This window comes from Oncorhynchus gorbuscha, unplaced genomic scaffold (assembly GCF_021184085.1).
Source record: "Oncorhynchus gorbuscha isolate QuinsamMale2020 ecotype Even-year unplaced genomic scaffold, OgorEven_v1.0 Un_scaffold_5:::fragment_6:::debris, whole genome shotgun sequence".
NCBI lineage: Eukaryota > Metazoa > Chordata > Actinopteri > Salmoniformes > Salmonidae > Oncorhynchus > Oncorhynchus gorbuscha.
In genome coordinates this window covers 204,559-219,305 of record NW_025745329.1, presented here as the reverse complement: position 1 = coordinate 219,305, position 14,747 = coordinate 204,559, and the positions used below count along the sequence as shown (strand labels likewise).

General features: G+C 46.7%; 1 protein-coding gene across 4 annotated transcripts in view; it reads left to right on the top strand.

Annotated features, from left to right (window-relative positions):
* si:dkey-34d22.1 (discoidin, CUB and LCCL domain-containing protein 1) overlaps window positions 1–14,747 on the top strand; it is a 40,742-nt gene that overhangs the window by 1,899 nt on the left and 24,096 nt on the right. For all 4 annotated transcript variants that reach the window (XM_046333701.1, XM_046333700.1, XM_046333703.1 and 1 more), the window contains exon 2: window positions 12,359–12,580. In XM_046333701.1, coding sequence (XP_046189657.1) covers window positions 12,359–12,580 — 222 coding nt within the window. The remainder of the gene's footprint in view (window positions 1–12,358; window positions 12,581–14,747) is intronic.

The window sequence follows — 14,747 nt, the reverse complement described above, 5'->3', positions numbered from 1 at the left end:
AGTATTGTGTAGTGACAGATTACACAGCTAAACATCCTGTCTCATAGTACAGACCTGTGGGGGCCTGCCTGCAAATCCCCCAAAGATGTCAATACATTTTGGTCCAATACAGAGCTAATGATTGACTACAATTCCCTATCATCTGTCCAGTTATTACTACACTACCGGTCAAAAGTTTTAGAATACCTACTCATTCAAGGCTTTTGATTTTTTTTTTTTTTTTTTACAATTTTCTACATTGTAGAATAATAGTGAAGACATCAAACTATGGAATAACACATACAATTGAAGTCGGAAGTTTACATACACTTAGGTTGGATGTCATGTTTGTCATTTATTATCATGTCTTGTCCCTGTGCTCCCCATTCTATTCGTTTCCCTCTGCTGGTCTTATTAGGTTCTTTCCCTCTTTCTATCCCTCTCTCTCCCCCTCCCTCTCTCACTCTCTCGCTCTCTCTTCTCTCTATCGTTCCGTTCCTGCTCCCAGCTGTTCCTATTCCCCTAATCATCATTTAGTCTTCCCACACCTGTTCCCGATCCTTTCCCCTGATTGGAGTCCCTACTTATTCCTTTGTGTTCCGTTCCTGTCCCGTCGGTTCCTTGTTTAGTATTCACCGTGCTGTGATTGTGTTTCGCCCTGTCCTGTCGTGTTTTTTGCCTTCATCAGATGCTGCGTGTGAGCAGTTGTCTCTGTCAACTACGGCCTGCGCCTACCCGAAGCGACCTGCAGTCTGTGGCCGCTTCTCCTGTTATTCCCCTCTACAGACTAGAGGATGTCTGTTATTCCCTGTTTGGACTTGAATAAACTCTGTTTCTGTTAAGTCGCTTTTGGGTCCTCTTTCACCTGCATGACAGAAGGAACCGACCAAGGAATGGACCCAGCGACTTCAGACGCTCGTTACACTGCCGTCAAGATCCAAGGAGCCATGCTCGGCAGACACGAGCAGGAATTGTCTGCTGCTCGCCATGCCGTGGAGAACCTGGCCGCTCAGGTTTCCGACCTCTCTGGACAGTTCCAGAGTCTACGTCTCGTGCCACCTGTTACTTCCTGGCCTGCCGAGCCTCCAGAACCTAGGGTTAATAACCCACCTTGCTACTCCGGGCAGCCCACTGAGTGCCGCTCCTTTCTCACGCAGTGTGAGATTGTGTTCTCTCTCCAACCCAACACATACTCTAGAGAGAGAGCTCGGGTTGCTTACGTCATTTCACTCCTTACTGGCCGGGCTCGAGAATGGGGCACAGCTATCTGGGAGGCAAGGGCTGATTGCTCTAACAAGTTCCAGAACTTTAAAGAGGAGATGATTCGGGTTTTTGACCGTTCAGTTTTTGGTAGGGAGGCTTCTAGGGCCCTGGCTTCCTTATGCCAAGGTGAACGGTCCATAACGGATTATTCTATTGAGTTTCGCACTCTTGCTGCCTCTAGTGAGTGGAACGAGCCGGCGCTGCTCGCTCGTTTTCTGGAGGGACTCCACGCAGTGGTTAAGGATGAGATTCTCTCCCGGGAGGTTCCTTCAGATGTGGACTCTTTGATTGCTCTCGCCATCCGCATAGAACGACGGGTAGATCTTCGTCACCGGGCTCGTGGAAGAGAGCTCGCATCAACGGTGTTTCCCTGCTCCGCATCGCAACCATCTCCCTCCTCTGGCTTTGAGACTGAGCCCATGCAGCTGGGAGGGATTCGCATCTCGACTAAGGAGAGGGAACGGAGGATCACCAACCGCCTGTGCCTCTATTGCGGAGTTGCTGGACATTTTGTTAATTCATGTCCAGTAAGAGGCCAGAGCCCATCAGTAAGCGGAGGGCTACTGGTGAGCGCTACTACTCAGGTCTCTTCATCTAGATCTTGTACTACTATGTCGGTCCATCTACGCTGGACCGGTTCGGGTGCTACATGCAGTGCCTTGATTGACTCTGGGGCTGAGGGTTGTTTCATGGACGAAGCATGGGTTCGGAAACATAACATTCCTTTCAGACCGTTAGACAAGCCTACGCCCATGTTTGCCTTAGATGGTAGTCATCTTCCCAGTATCAAATTTGAGACACTACCTTTAACTCTCACAGTATCTGGTAACCACAGTGAGATTATTTCTTTTTGATTTTCCGTTCACCGTTTACACCTGTTGTTTTGGGTCATCCCTGGCTAGTATGTCATAATCCTTCTATTAATTGGTCTAGTAATTCTATCCTATCCTGGAACGTTTCTTGTCATGTGAAGTGTTTAATGTCTGCCATCCCTCCCGTTTCTTCTGTCCCTACTTCTCAGGAGGAACCTGGCGATTTGACAGGAGTGCCGGAGGAATATCATGATCTGCGCACGGTCTTCAGTCGGTCCCGAGCCAACTCCCTTCCTCCTCACCGGTCGTATGATTGTAGTATTGATCTCCTTCCGGGGACCACTCCTCCTCGAGGTAGACTATACTCTCTGTCGGCTCCCGAACGTAAGGCTCTCGAGGATTATTTGTCTGTGTCTCTTGACGCCGGTACCATAGTGCCTTCTTCCTCTCCGGCCGGGGCGGGGTTCTTTTTGTTAAGAAGAAGGACGGTACTCTGCGCCCCTGCGTGGATTATCGAGGGCTGAATGACATAACGGTTAAGAATCGTTATCCGCTTCCCCTTATGTCATCAGCCTTCGAGATTCTGCAGGGAGCCAGGTGCTTTACTAAGTTGGACCTTCGTAACGCTTACCATCTCGTGCGCATCAGAGAGGGGGACGAGTGGAAAACGGCGTTTAACACTCCGTTAGGGCATTTTGAGTACCGGGTTCTGCCGTTCGGTCTCGCCAATGCGCCAGCTGTTTTTCAGGCATTAGTTAATGATGTTCTGAGAGACATGCTGAACATCTTTGTTTTTGTCTATCTTGACGATATCCTGATTTTTTCTCCGTCACTCGAGATTCATGTTCAGCACGTTCGACGTGTTCTACAGCGCCTTTTAGAGAATTGTCTCTACGTAAAGGCTGAGAAGTGCTCTTTTCATGTCTCCTCCGTTACTTTTCTCGGTTCCGTTATTTCCGCTGAAGGCATTCAGATGGATTCCGCTAAGGTCCAAGCTGTCAGTGATTGGCCCGTTCCAAGGTCACGTGTCGAGTTGCAGCGCTTTTTAGGTTTCGCTAATTTCTATCGGCGTTTCATTCGTAATTTCGGTCAAGTTGCTGCCCCTCTCACAGCTCTTACTTCTGTCAAGACGTGTTTTAAGTGGTCCGGTTCCGCCCAGGGAGCTTTTGATCTTCTAAAAGAACGTTTTACGTCCGCTCCTATCCTCGTTACTCCTGACGTCACTAGACAATTCATTGTCGAGGTTGACGCTTCAGAGGTAGGCGTGGGAGCCATTCTATCCCAGCGCTTCCAGTCTGACGATAAGGTTCATCCTTGCGCTTATTTTTCTCATCGCCTGTCGCCATCTGAGCGCAACTATGATGTGGGTAACCGTGAACTGCTCGCCATCCGCTTAGCCCTAGGCGAATGGCGACAGTGGTTGGAGGGGGCGACCGTTCCTTTTGTCGTTTGGACAGATCATAAGAACCTTGAGTACATCCGTTCTGCCAAACGACTTAATGCCCGTCAAGCTCGTTGGGCGTTGTTTTTCGCTCGTTTCGAGTTTGTGATTTCTTACCGTCCGGGTAGCAAGAACACTAAGCCTGATGCCTTATCCCGTCTGTTTAGTTCTTCTGTGGCTTCTACTGATCCCGAGGGGATTCTTCCTTATGGGCGTGTTGTCGGGTTAACAGTCTGGGGAATTGAAAGACAGGTTAAGCAAGCACTCACGCACACTGCGTCGCCGCGCGCTTGTCCTAGTAACCTCCTTTTCGTTCCTGTTTCCACTCGTCTGGCTGTTCTTCAGTGGGCTCACTCTGCCAAGTTAGCTGGTCATCCCGGTGTTCGAGGCACTCTTGCGTCTATCCGCCAGCGCTTTTGGTGGCCGACTCAGGAGCGTGACACGCGCCGTTTCGTGGCTGCTTGTTCGGACTGCGCGCAGACTAAGTCGGGTAACTCTCCTCCTGCCGGTCGTCTCAGACCGCTCCCCATTCCTTCTCGACCATGGTCTCACATCGCCTTAGACTTCATTACCGGTCTGCCTTTGTCTGCGGGGAAGACTGTGATTCTTACGGTTGTCGATAGGTTCTCTAAGGCGGCACATTTCATTCCCCTCGCTAAACTTCCTTCCGCTAAGGAGACGGCACAAATCATTATTGAGAATGTATTCAGAATTCATGGCCTCCCGTTAGACGCCGTTTCAGACAGAGGCCCGCAATTCACGTCACAGTTTTGGAGGGAGTTCTGTCGTTTGATTGGTGCGTCCGTCAGTCTCTCTTCCGGGTTTCATCCCCAGTCTAACGGTCAAGCAGAGAGGGCCAATCAGACGATTGGTCGCATACTACGCAGCCTTTCTTTCAGAAACCCTGCGTCTTGGGCAGAACAGCTCCCTGGGCAGAATACGCTCACAATTCGCTTCCTTCGTCTGCTACCGGGTTATCTCCGTTTCAGAGTAGTCTGGGTTACCAGCCTCCTCTGTTCTCATCCCAGCTTGCCGAGTCCAGCGTTCCCTCCGCTCAAGCGTTTGTCCAACGTTGTGAGCGCACCTGGAGGAGGGTGAGGTCTGCACTTTGCCATTACAGGGCACAGACGGTGAGAGCCGCCAATAAACGCAGGATTAAGAGTCCAAGGTATTGTTGCGGCCAGAGAGTGTGGCTTTCCACTCGCAACCTTCCTCTTACGACAGCTTCTCGTAAGTTGACTCCGCGGTTCATTGGTCCGTTCCGTGTCTCCCAGGTCGTCAATCCTGTCGCTGTGCGACTGCTTCTTCCGCGACATCTTCGTCGCGTCCATCCTGTCTTCCATGTCTCCTGTGTTAAGCCCTTTCTTCGCACCCCCGTTCGTCTTCCCTCCCCCTCCCGTCCTTGTCGAGAGCGCACCTATTTACAAGGTACATAAGATCATGGACATGCGTTCTCGGGGACGGGGTCACCAATACTTAGTGGATTGGGAGGGTTACGGTCCTGAGGAGAGGAGTTGGGTTCCGTCTCGGGACGTGCTGGACCGTTCACTCATCGATGATTTCCTCCGTTGCCGCCAGGATTCCTCCTCGAGTGCGCCAGGAGGCGCTCGGTGAGTGGGGGGTACTGTCATGTTTGTCATTTATTATCATGTCTTGTCCCTGTGCTCCCCATTCTATTCGTTTCCCTCTGCTGGTCTTATTAGGTTCTTTCCCTCTTTCTATCCCTCTCTCTCCCCCTCCCTCTCTCACTCTCTCGCTCTCTCTTCTCTCTATCGTTCCGTTCCTGCTCCCAGCTGTTCCTATTCCCCTAATCATCATTTAGTCTTCCCACACCTGTTCCCGATCCTTTCCCCTGATTGGAGTCCCTACTTATTCCTTTGTGTTCCGTTCCTGTCCCGTCGGTTCCTTGTTTAGTATTCACCGTGCTGTGATTGTGTTTCGCCCTGTCCTGTCGTGTTTTTTGCCTTCATCAGATGCTGCGTGTGAGCAGTTGTCTCTGTCAACTACGGCCTGCGCCTACCCGAAGCGACCTGCAGTCTGTGGCCGCTTCTCCTGTTATTCCCCTCTACAGACTAGAGGATGTCTGTTATTCCCTGTTTGGACTTGAATAAACTCTGTTTCTGTTAAGTCGCTTTTGGGTCCTCTTTCACCTGCATGACATTGGAGTCATTAAAACTCGCTTTTCAACCACTCCACAAATTTCTTGTTAACAAACTTCGTTAACAAAGTTTTTGCAAGTCGGTTAGGACATCTACTTTGTGCATGACACAAGTAATTTTTCCAACAATTATTTACAGACAGATTATTTCACTTACAATTCACTGTATCACCATTCCAGTGGGTCAGAAGTTTACATACATAATTTGACTGTGCCTTTAAACAGCTTGGAAAATTCCAGAAAATTGCATTAGAAGCTTCTGATAGGCTAATTGACATAATTTGAGTCAATTGGAGGTGTATTTGTGGATGTCTTTCAAGGCCTACCTTCAAATTCAGTGCCGCTTTGCTTGACATCATTGGACAATCAAAATAAATCAGCCAAGACCTCAGAAAAACAATTGTAGACCTTCAAAAGCCTGGTTCATCCTTGGGAGCAATTATCAAACGCCTGAAGGTTTCATGTTCATCTGTACAAAAAAATAGCACGCAAGAATTAACACCATGGGACCACGCAGCTGTCATACCACTCAGGAAGGAGAAGCGTTCTGTCTTCTAGAGTTGAACGTACTTTGGTGCGAAAAGTGCAAATCAATCCCAGAACAACAGCAAAGGACCTTGTGAAGATACTGGAGGAAACAGTTGTAAAAGTATCTATATCCAGAGTAAAACAAGTCCTATATTGACACAACCTGAAAGGCCGCTCAGTAAGGAAGAAGCCACTGCTCCCAAACCTCCATAAAAAAGCCAGACGACGGTCTGCAACTGCACATGGGGACAAAGGTCGTACTTTTTGGAGAAATGTCCTCTGGTCGGAAGAAACAAAAGTAGAACTGTCTGGCCATAATGACCATTGTTATGTTTGGAGGAAAAAGGGGGATGCTTGCAAGCTGAAGAACACCATCCCAAACGTGAAGCACGGGGCTGGCAGCATCATGTTGTGGGAGTGCTTTGCTGCAGGAGGGACTGGTGCACTTCACAAAATAAATTATGTGGCTATATTGAAGCAACATCTCAAGTTATCAGCCAGAAAGGTAAAGCTTGGTCGCAAACGAGTCTTCCAAATGGACAATGACCCAAAGCATATTTCTAAAGTTGTGGCAAAATGGCTTAAGAACAACAAAGTCAAGGTATTGGAGTGGCCATCACAAAGCCCTGACCACAAAGCCCTGACCTCAATCCTATAGAAAATTTGTGGGCAGCACTGAAAAGCGTGCAAAGAGGCCTTAAAAACCTGACTCAGTTACACCAGCTCTGTCAGGAGGAATGGGCCAAAATTCACCCAACGTATTGTGGGAAGCTTGTGAAAGGCTACCTGAAACGTTTGCCCCAAGTTAAACAATTTAAAGGCAATGCTACCAAATACTAATTGAGTGTATGTAAACTTCTGACCCACTGGGAATGTGATGAAAAAAAATAAAAGCTGAAATAAATCATTCTCTCTACTATTATTCTGGCATTTCACATTCTTAAAATAAAGTGGTGATCCTAACTGACCTAAAACAGGAAATTTTTACTTGGATTAAATGTCAGGAATTGTGAAAAACCGAGTTAAAATGTACAGTGGGGAGAACAAGTATTTGATACACTGCCAATTTTGCAGGTTTTCCTACTTACAAAGCATGTAGAGGTCTGTAATTTTTATCATAGGTACACTTCAACTGTGAGAGAAAATCACATTGTATGATTTTTAAGTAATTAATTGGCATTTTATTGCATGACATAAGTATTTGATACATCAGAAAAGCAGAACTTAATATTTGGTACAGAAACCTTTGTTTGCAATTACAGAGATCATACGTTTCCTGTAGTTCTTGACCAGGTTTGCACACATTGCAGCATGGATTTTGGCCCACTCCTCCATACAGACCTCCAGATCCTTCAGGTTTTTCTAAAGATTTTCTATTGGGTTCATGTCTGGAGACTGGCTAGGCCACTCTAGGACCTTGAGATGCTTCTTACGGAGCCACTCCTTTAGTTGCCCTGGCTGTGTGTTTCGGGTCGTTGTCATGCTGGAAGACCCAGCCTCGACCCATCTTCAATGCTCTTACTGAGGGAAGGAGGTTGTTGGCCAAGATCTCACGATACATGGCCCCATCCATCCTCCTCTCAATACGGTGCAGTCGTCCTGTCCCCTTTGCAGAAAAGCATCCCCAAAGAATGATGTTTCCACCTCCATGCTTCACGGTTGGGATGTTGTTCTTGGGGTTGTACTCATCCTTCTTCTTCCTCCAAACATGGCAAGTGGAGTTTAGACCAAAAAGCTCTATTTTTGTCTCATCAGTCCACATGACCTTCTCCCATTCCTCCTCTGGATCATCCAGATGGTCATAGGCAAACTTCAAACGGGCCTGGACATGCCCTGGCTTGAGCAGGGGGACCTTGCGTGCGCTGCAGGATTTTAATCCATGACAGCGTAGTGTGTTACTAATGGTTTTCTTTGAGACTGTGGTCCCAGCTCTCTTCAGGTCATTGAGCAGGTCCTGCCGTGTAGGTCTGGGCTGATCCCTCACCTTCCTCATGATCATTGATGCCCCACGAGGTGAGATCTTGCATGGAGCCCCAGACCGAGGGTGATTGACCGTCATCTTGAACTTCTTCCATTTTCTTATAATTGCACCAACAGTTGTTGCCTTCTCACCAAGCTGCTTGCTTATTGTCCTGTAGCCCATCCCAGCCTTGTGCAGGTCTACAATTTTATCCCTGATGTCCTGACACAGCTCTCTGGTCTTGGCCATTGTGGAGAGGTTGGAGTCTGTTTGATTGAGTGTGTGGACAGGTGTCTTTTATATAGGTAACGAATTCAAACAGGTGCAGTTAATACAGGTAATGAGTGGAGAACAGGAGGGCTTCTTAAAGAAAAACTAACAGGTCTGTGAGAGCCGGAATTCTTACTGTTTGGTAGGAGATCAAATACTTATGTCATGCATTAAAATGCAAATGAATCACTTAAAAATCATACAATGTGATTTTCTGGATTTTTGTTTTAGATTCCGTCTCTCACAGTTGAAGTGTACCTATGATAAAAATTACAGACCTCTACATGCTTTGTAAGTAGGAAAACCTGCAAAATCGTCAGTGTATCAAATACTTGTTCTCCCCACTGTATTTGGCTAAGGTTTATGTTAACTTCCAAATTCAACTGTATGGAATCTTGTAGTAACCAAAAAAGTGTCCAACAAATCAATATATATTTTGTATTTGAGATTCTTCAAATAGCCACCCTTTGCCTTGGTGACAGCTTTGGACACTCTTGTCATTCTCTCCACCAGCTTCATGAGGTCATCATGAAGCTGCTGCATTTCAATTAACAGGTGTGCCTTCTTAAAAGTTAATTGGTGAAATTTCTTTCTTTCTTAGTGCGTTTGAGACAATCAGTTGTGTTGTGACAAAGTAGGGGGGTAAACAGAAGATATCCCTATTTGGTAAAAGACCAAGTCCATATTATGGTAAGAACAGCTCAAATAAATACAGAGAACAGCAGTCCATCTTTACTTTAAGACATGATTGTCAGTCAATAAGGAAAATTTCAAGAACTTTGAAAGTTTCTTCAGGTGCAGTCACAAAAACCATCAAGCGATTTAATGAAACTGGTTCTCATGAGGACCGCCACAGGAATGGAAGACCCAGTGTTACCGCTTACTGTAGAGGATAAGTACATTAGAGTTACCAGCCTCAGAAATTGCAGCCCAAATAAGGGCTTCACGGAGGTCAAGTAACAGACACATCTCAACATCAACTGTTCAGAGGAGACTGTGTGAATCAGGCCTTTCATGGTCCAATTACTGCAAAGAAACCACTACTAAAGTACACCAAAAAGAAGAAGAGACTTGCTTGGGCCAAGAAACAAGCAATGGACATTAGATCGGTGGTAATTTGTCCTTTGGTCTGGAGTCCAAATTGTAGATTTTTGGTTCCAACCGCCGTGTTTGTGAGACGGATGAGATGGTGAACGGATGATCTCTGCATGTTTATTTCCCACCGTAAAGCAGGAGGAGGCGTTATGGTGTGGGGGTGCTTTGCTGGTGACACTATCTGTGATTTATTTCAAATTCAAGGCACACTTAACCAGCATGGCTACCACAGCATTCTGCAGCGATATGCCATCTGGTTTGGGCTTAGTGGGACTATCATTTGTTTTTCAACAGGATAATGAACCAACACACCTCCAGGCTGTGTAAGGGCTATTCTACCAATAAGGAGAGTGATGGAGTAATGCATCAGATGACCTGGCCTCCACAAATCACCCGACCTCAACCAAATTGAGATGGTTTGGAATGAGTCGGACCGCAGAGTGAAGGGAAAGCAGCCAACAAGTGCTCATCATATGTGGGAACTGTTTCAAGACTGTTGGAAAAGCATTCCAGGTGAAGCTGGTCAAGCTCATCAAAGCAAAGTGTGGCTATTTGAAGAATCTCAAATATAAAACAATTTTTTGGTTACTACATGATTCCATATGTGTTATGTCATAGTTTTGATGTCTTCACTATTATTCTACAATGTAGGAAATAGTCAAAATAAAGGAAAACCCTTGAATGAGTAGGTGTTCTAAAAACTTGTGTTACTACTTTTGGTTTTTCTGCCCCTGAAGGTGAGGGTTTCCAGAAGGATATCCATCATAATCTAAACGTTTGATTATATGTCTGAGACAGTCGGAAAGCCCAGTCTGTCAAGAGGGACCTAAAAGTAGGACGCACGTATGGGCCAGTAGCAGGAATGCCAGGGGGTAGGCTATTCACTCCATGGAACAACCAACAGCTATAACGCATGAGTTAAAGCTTAGGTTGATCCCAAGCACTGAGGAAAGAGAGAGAGAGAGCCCCACTAGACAAGACCTTAATGGGACAGGCCAGGTCAAAGACAGGGTGAGAGGGTAGGAGTGTAGGGGGGAAGCTCGGCCTGCCAACCCAAAAACGTCCCCAGAATACAAGGAATACTGCTCCCAAGCAGACTTGATGGTGACACAGATCCACGCTCTGTTGCCCACAGCTACAGTTTGTCGCGATGGCATTTCCAGTGAATCCTAAGGGACAGGAAATGGGGCGGTAGCGGTGAGAAGTTATGGGAGATAGTTAGAGAAAGGGGGAGAGAGAGAGAGAGAGAGAGAGAGAGAGAGAGAGAGAGAGAGAGAGAGAGAGAGAGAGAGAGAGAGAGAGAGAGAGAGAGAGAGAGAGAGAGAGGTAGATAGATAGATAGATAGATAGATAGATAGATAGATAGATAGATAGATAGATAGATAGATAGATGAGAAAGAAAGATAGAATGTTACGTATTATGATTGGAAGAGTCTCTTAGCCGGACAGGAAAGGCTAACCAGTGTGACATGTATGTGACATTTGAGTGGAAAGTAACAGAGACCACCAACTCTTCACGCAAACTTAATTTTAAACCCAAGGGAGAACTGCGCTTCTTTCTGTCTACCCTGGGAGCGTAGGTGTCCTTGGTTTGACCACAGTACAACTTTAATCCAGCCAGCCAACCCCACTGCACTTACCTCTATGACCTAATGCACTGACTCATCCAAACAGTCACATTAAGAATGTGTCTAGCTAAATATTTGAGTTCTTTCCGTTACAAAAATAGTTAGTCATAGCCACAGAGGTAGACCATGTTGTGTTGTTGTCTTAGGTCTCTCTTTATGTAGTGTTGTGTTGTCTCTCTTGTCGTGATGTGTGTTTTGTCCTATATTTGTATTTTATTTGTATTTTTAATCCCCGCAATAGGCCTGTTGCTTTGTGGTAGGCCATCATTGTGAATAAGATTTTATTCTGAACCCACTTGCCTAGTTAAATTAAGGTTAAATAAAGTACAAATTAAAAATAAATAGGAAAAATATAAGAATAAGGTACAACAGAGAACTAGCAGGAAAACATTGATTAAAATGAAATAGAAACAGAGTGGAAGGATGATGAGTTTGCTCAACACTCTGTAGTATTAAGGATTAGCCCCTGTAAGGAGGGTAATTGTTCAATCAAACATGTTAACAAACATGTTAACCCGTTAAAGAGTTATGATTGCAGTTTTGGAGTCAAATGACACAAATGACACAATCAAACACACTTTCTCATTGCCTTTGAATAATAGTATTTTCCACTTAGTTTTGATCGCATAGGGCCTTCAATCTTGTTTCACTGTAAGCAGTGTCCAACAGTGTTGAGGAGGACTGCTTCAGCAGCTGGTTGTTTTAGGACATTTTGCGGTTATGATCTCAGGAGTGTAAACATCTCCTGCTCTCCTGCGCACACTCAGTGCTCCCTCCCTGGAGACTCCTATTACTCACTTTGTCTGGGAAAGGAGCCCTATAATTATCAGAGCTCTAAATAGTGTCCTTACCGTATTAACATCATTAATGAAAGTCCCTGTTATGTACTGTGACTAAACAGTGGGGAACTTGGCCGTCCCCTCTGCTAACAAGCCACAGCTGCCCCGCCGTACTGCCTACACTGCTAGTCATGCATTCATTCATTTCTCACACCTACACACCATGCGGACAAGGATTTCCTGGAAATAGCCATTATCGTACTTGTGTGGAAATTTGACATTACTGTGGATTTACCCTGGATGCCAAAGCAACATTACCATACACAGTGTTAGGATATATCATTTGCCTGGAATTAGCCACCAAACCATTGCATATATGGCAGATGTATTATGAACAAATACAATAACTGTTATAACTGTAAGTTTGGTTGTCTTCATATTTCAGGCAATGGCTGCGGGCACACTGTGATGGCCACAGAGAGTGGCACCCTGGCCTCTCAGAACTACCCGTGGACCTACCCTGTTGATTCCTGGTGTAAGTGGAGACTGCGAGTTCCAAAGGGACGTACACTGCACCTCCTCTTTGGGGACTTTGACGTGGAAAGGAGTCCGGGCTGCAGGAATGGCTCCCTCACCATCACACCCAACAACGGAGCTCCCAGCCTGGGTAAGACTCTCCAGTGCACACAGGGCCGCAGATCTGGCTAGCTATGTGCTTGTCTCTACTTTTACAAGGAATTTACTGTACATGCTATTGACAAACTATTTTATAGTGACATTGTCATGTTTTGTCTTAGATTGTCTTGTCATTTTGCTTTTCCCTCTGTTCATTTTCCCCCTGCTGGTCTTTTTAGGTTCGTTCCCCTTTTTCTCTCTCCCTTCCTCTCTCTCTTCTCTCTATCGTTCCGTTCCTGCTCCCAGCTGTTCCTATTCCCCTAATCAATCATTTAGTCTTCCCACACCTGTTCCTTATCTTTTCCCCTGATTAGAGTCCCTATTTCTTCCCTTGTTTTCCGTTCCTGTCCTGTCGGATCCTTGTCTATTGTTCACCGTGCTGTGTCTGTGTATCGCCCTGTCGTGTCGTGTTTCCCTCAGATGCTGCGTGGAGAGCAGGTGTCTGAGTCTGCTAGGTTCAAGTGCCTTCCCGAGGCAACCTGCAGTTCTTGATCGAGTCTCCAGTCTGTTCTCGTCATTACGAGTGGAATTATGTCTTATGTTTGTAGAATTACTTTACTGGATTAAAGACTCTGTTTTCGCCAAGTCGCTTTTGGGTCCTCATTCACCTTCATGACAGAAGGATCCGACCAAAGAATGGACCCAGCGACTACAGACGTTCGTAACACTGCCGTCGAGATCCAAGGAGCCATGCTCGGCAGACACGAGCAGGAATTGTCTGCTGCTCGCCATGCCGTGGAGAACCTGTCCGCTCAGGTTTCCGACCTCTCTGGACAGTTCCAGAGTCTTCGTCTCGTGCCACCTGTTACTTCCTGGCCTGCCGAGCCTCCGGAACCTAGTGTTAATAACCCACCTTGCTACTCCGGGCAGCCCACGGAGTGCCGCTCCTTTCTCACCCAGTGTGATATTGTGTTCTCTCTCCAACCCAACACATACTCTAGCGAGAGAGCTCGGGTTGCTTACGTCATTTCACTCCTTACTGGCCGGGCTCGAGAGTGGGGCACAGCTATCTGGGAGGCAAGGGCTGATTGTTCAAACAATTACCAGAACTTTAAAGAGGAGATGATTCGGGTTTTTGACCGTTCAGTTTTTGGTAGGGAGGCTTCTAGGGCCCTGGCTTCCCTATGCCAAGGTGATCGATCCATAACGGATTACTCTATAGAGTTTCGCACTCTTGCTGCCTCTAGTGACTGGAACGAGCCGGCGCTGCTCGCTCGTTTTCTGGACGGACTCCACGCAGTGGTCAAAGATGAGATTCTCTCTCGGGAGGTTCCCTCCAGTGTGGACTCTTTGATTGCTCTCGCCATCCGCATAGAACGACGGGTAGATCTTCGTCACCAAGCTCGTGGAAGAGAGCTCGCGTCAACGGTGTTTCCTGCTCCGCATCGCAACCATCTCCCTCCTCTGGCTCAGAGACTGAGCCCATGCAGCTGGGAGGTATTCGCATCTCGACTAAGGAGAGGGAACGGAGGATCACCAACCGCCTGTGCCTCTATTATGGATTTGATGGACATTTTGTCAATTCATGTCCAGTAAAGGCCAGAGCTCATCAGTAAGCGGAGGGCTACTGGTGAGCGCTACTACTCAGGTCTCTTCATCTAGATCCTGTACTACTATGTCGGTCCATCTACGCTGGACCGGTTCGGGTGCTACATGCAGTGCCTTGATTGACTCGGGGCTGAGGGTTGTTTCATGGACGAAGCATGGGCTCGGAAACATGACATTCCTTTCAGACAGTTAGACAAGCCTACGCCCATGTTTGCCTTAGATGGTAGTCATCTTCCCAGTATCAGATTTGAGACACTACCTTTAACTCTCACAGTATCTGGTAACCACAGTGAGACTATTTCTTTTTGATTTTTCGTTCACCTTTTACACCTGTTGTTTTGGGTCATCCCTGGCTAGTATGTCATAATCCTTCTATTAATTGGTCTAGTAATTCTATCCTATCCTGGAACGTTTCTTGTCATGTGAAGTGTTTAATGTCTGCCATCCCTCCCATTTCTTCTGTCCCCACTTCTCAGGAGGAACCTGGCGATTTGACAGGAGTGCCGGAGGAATATCATGATCTGCGCACGGTCTTCAGTCGGTCCCGAGCCAACTCCCTTCCTCCTCACCGGTCGTATGATTGTAGTATTGATCTCCTTCCGGGGACCACT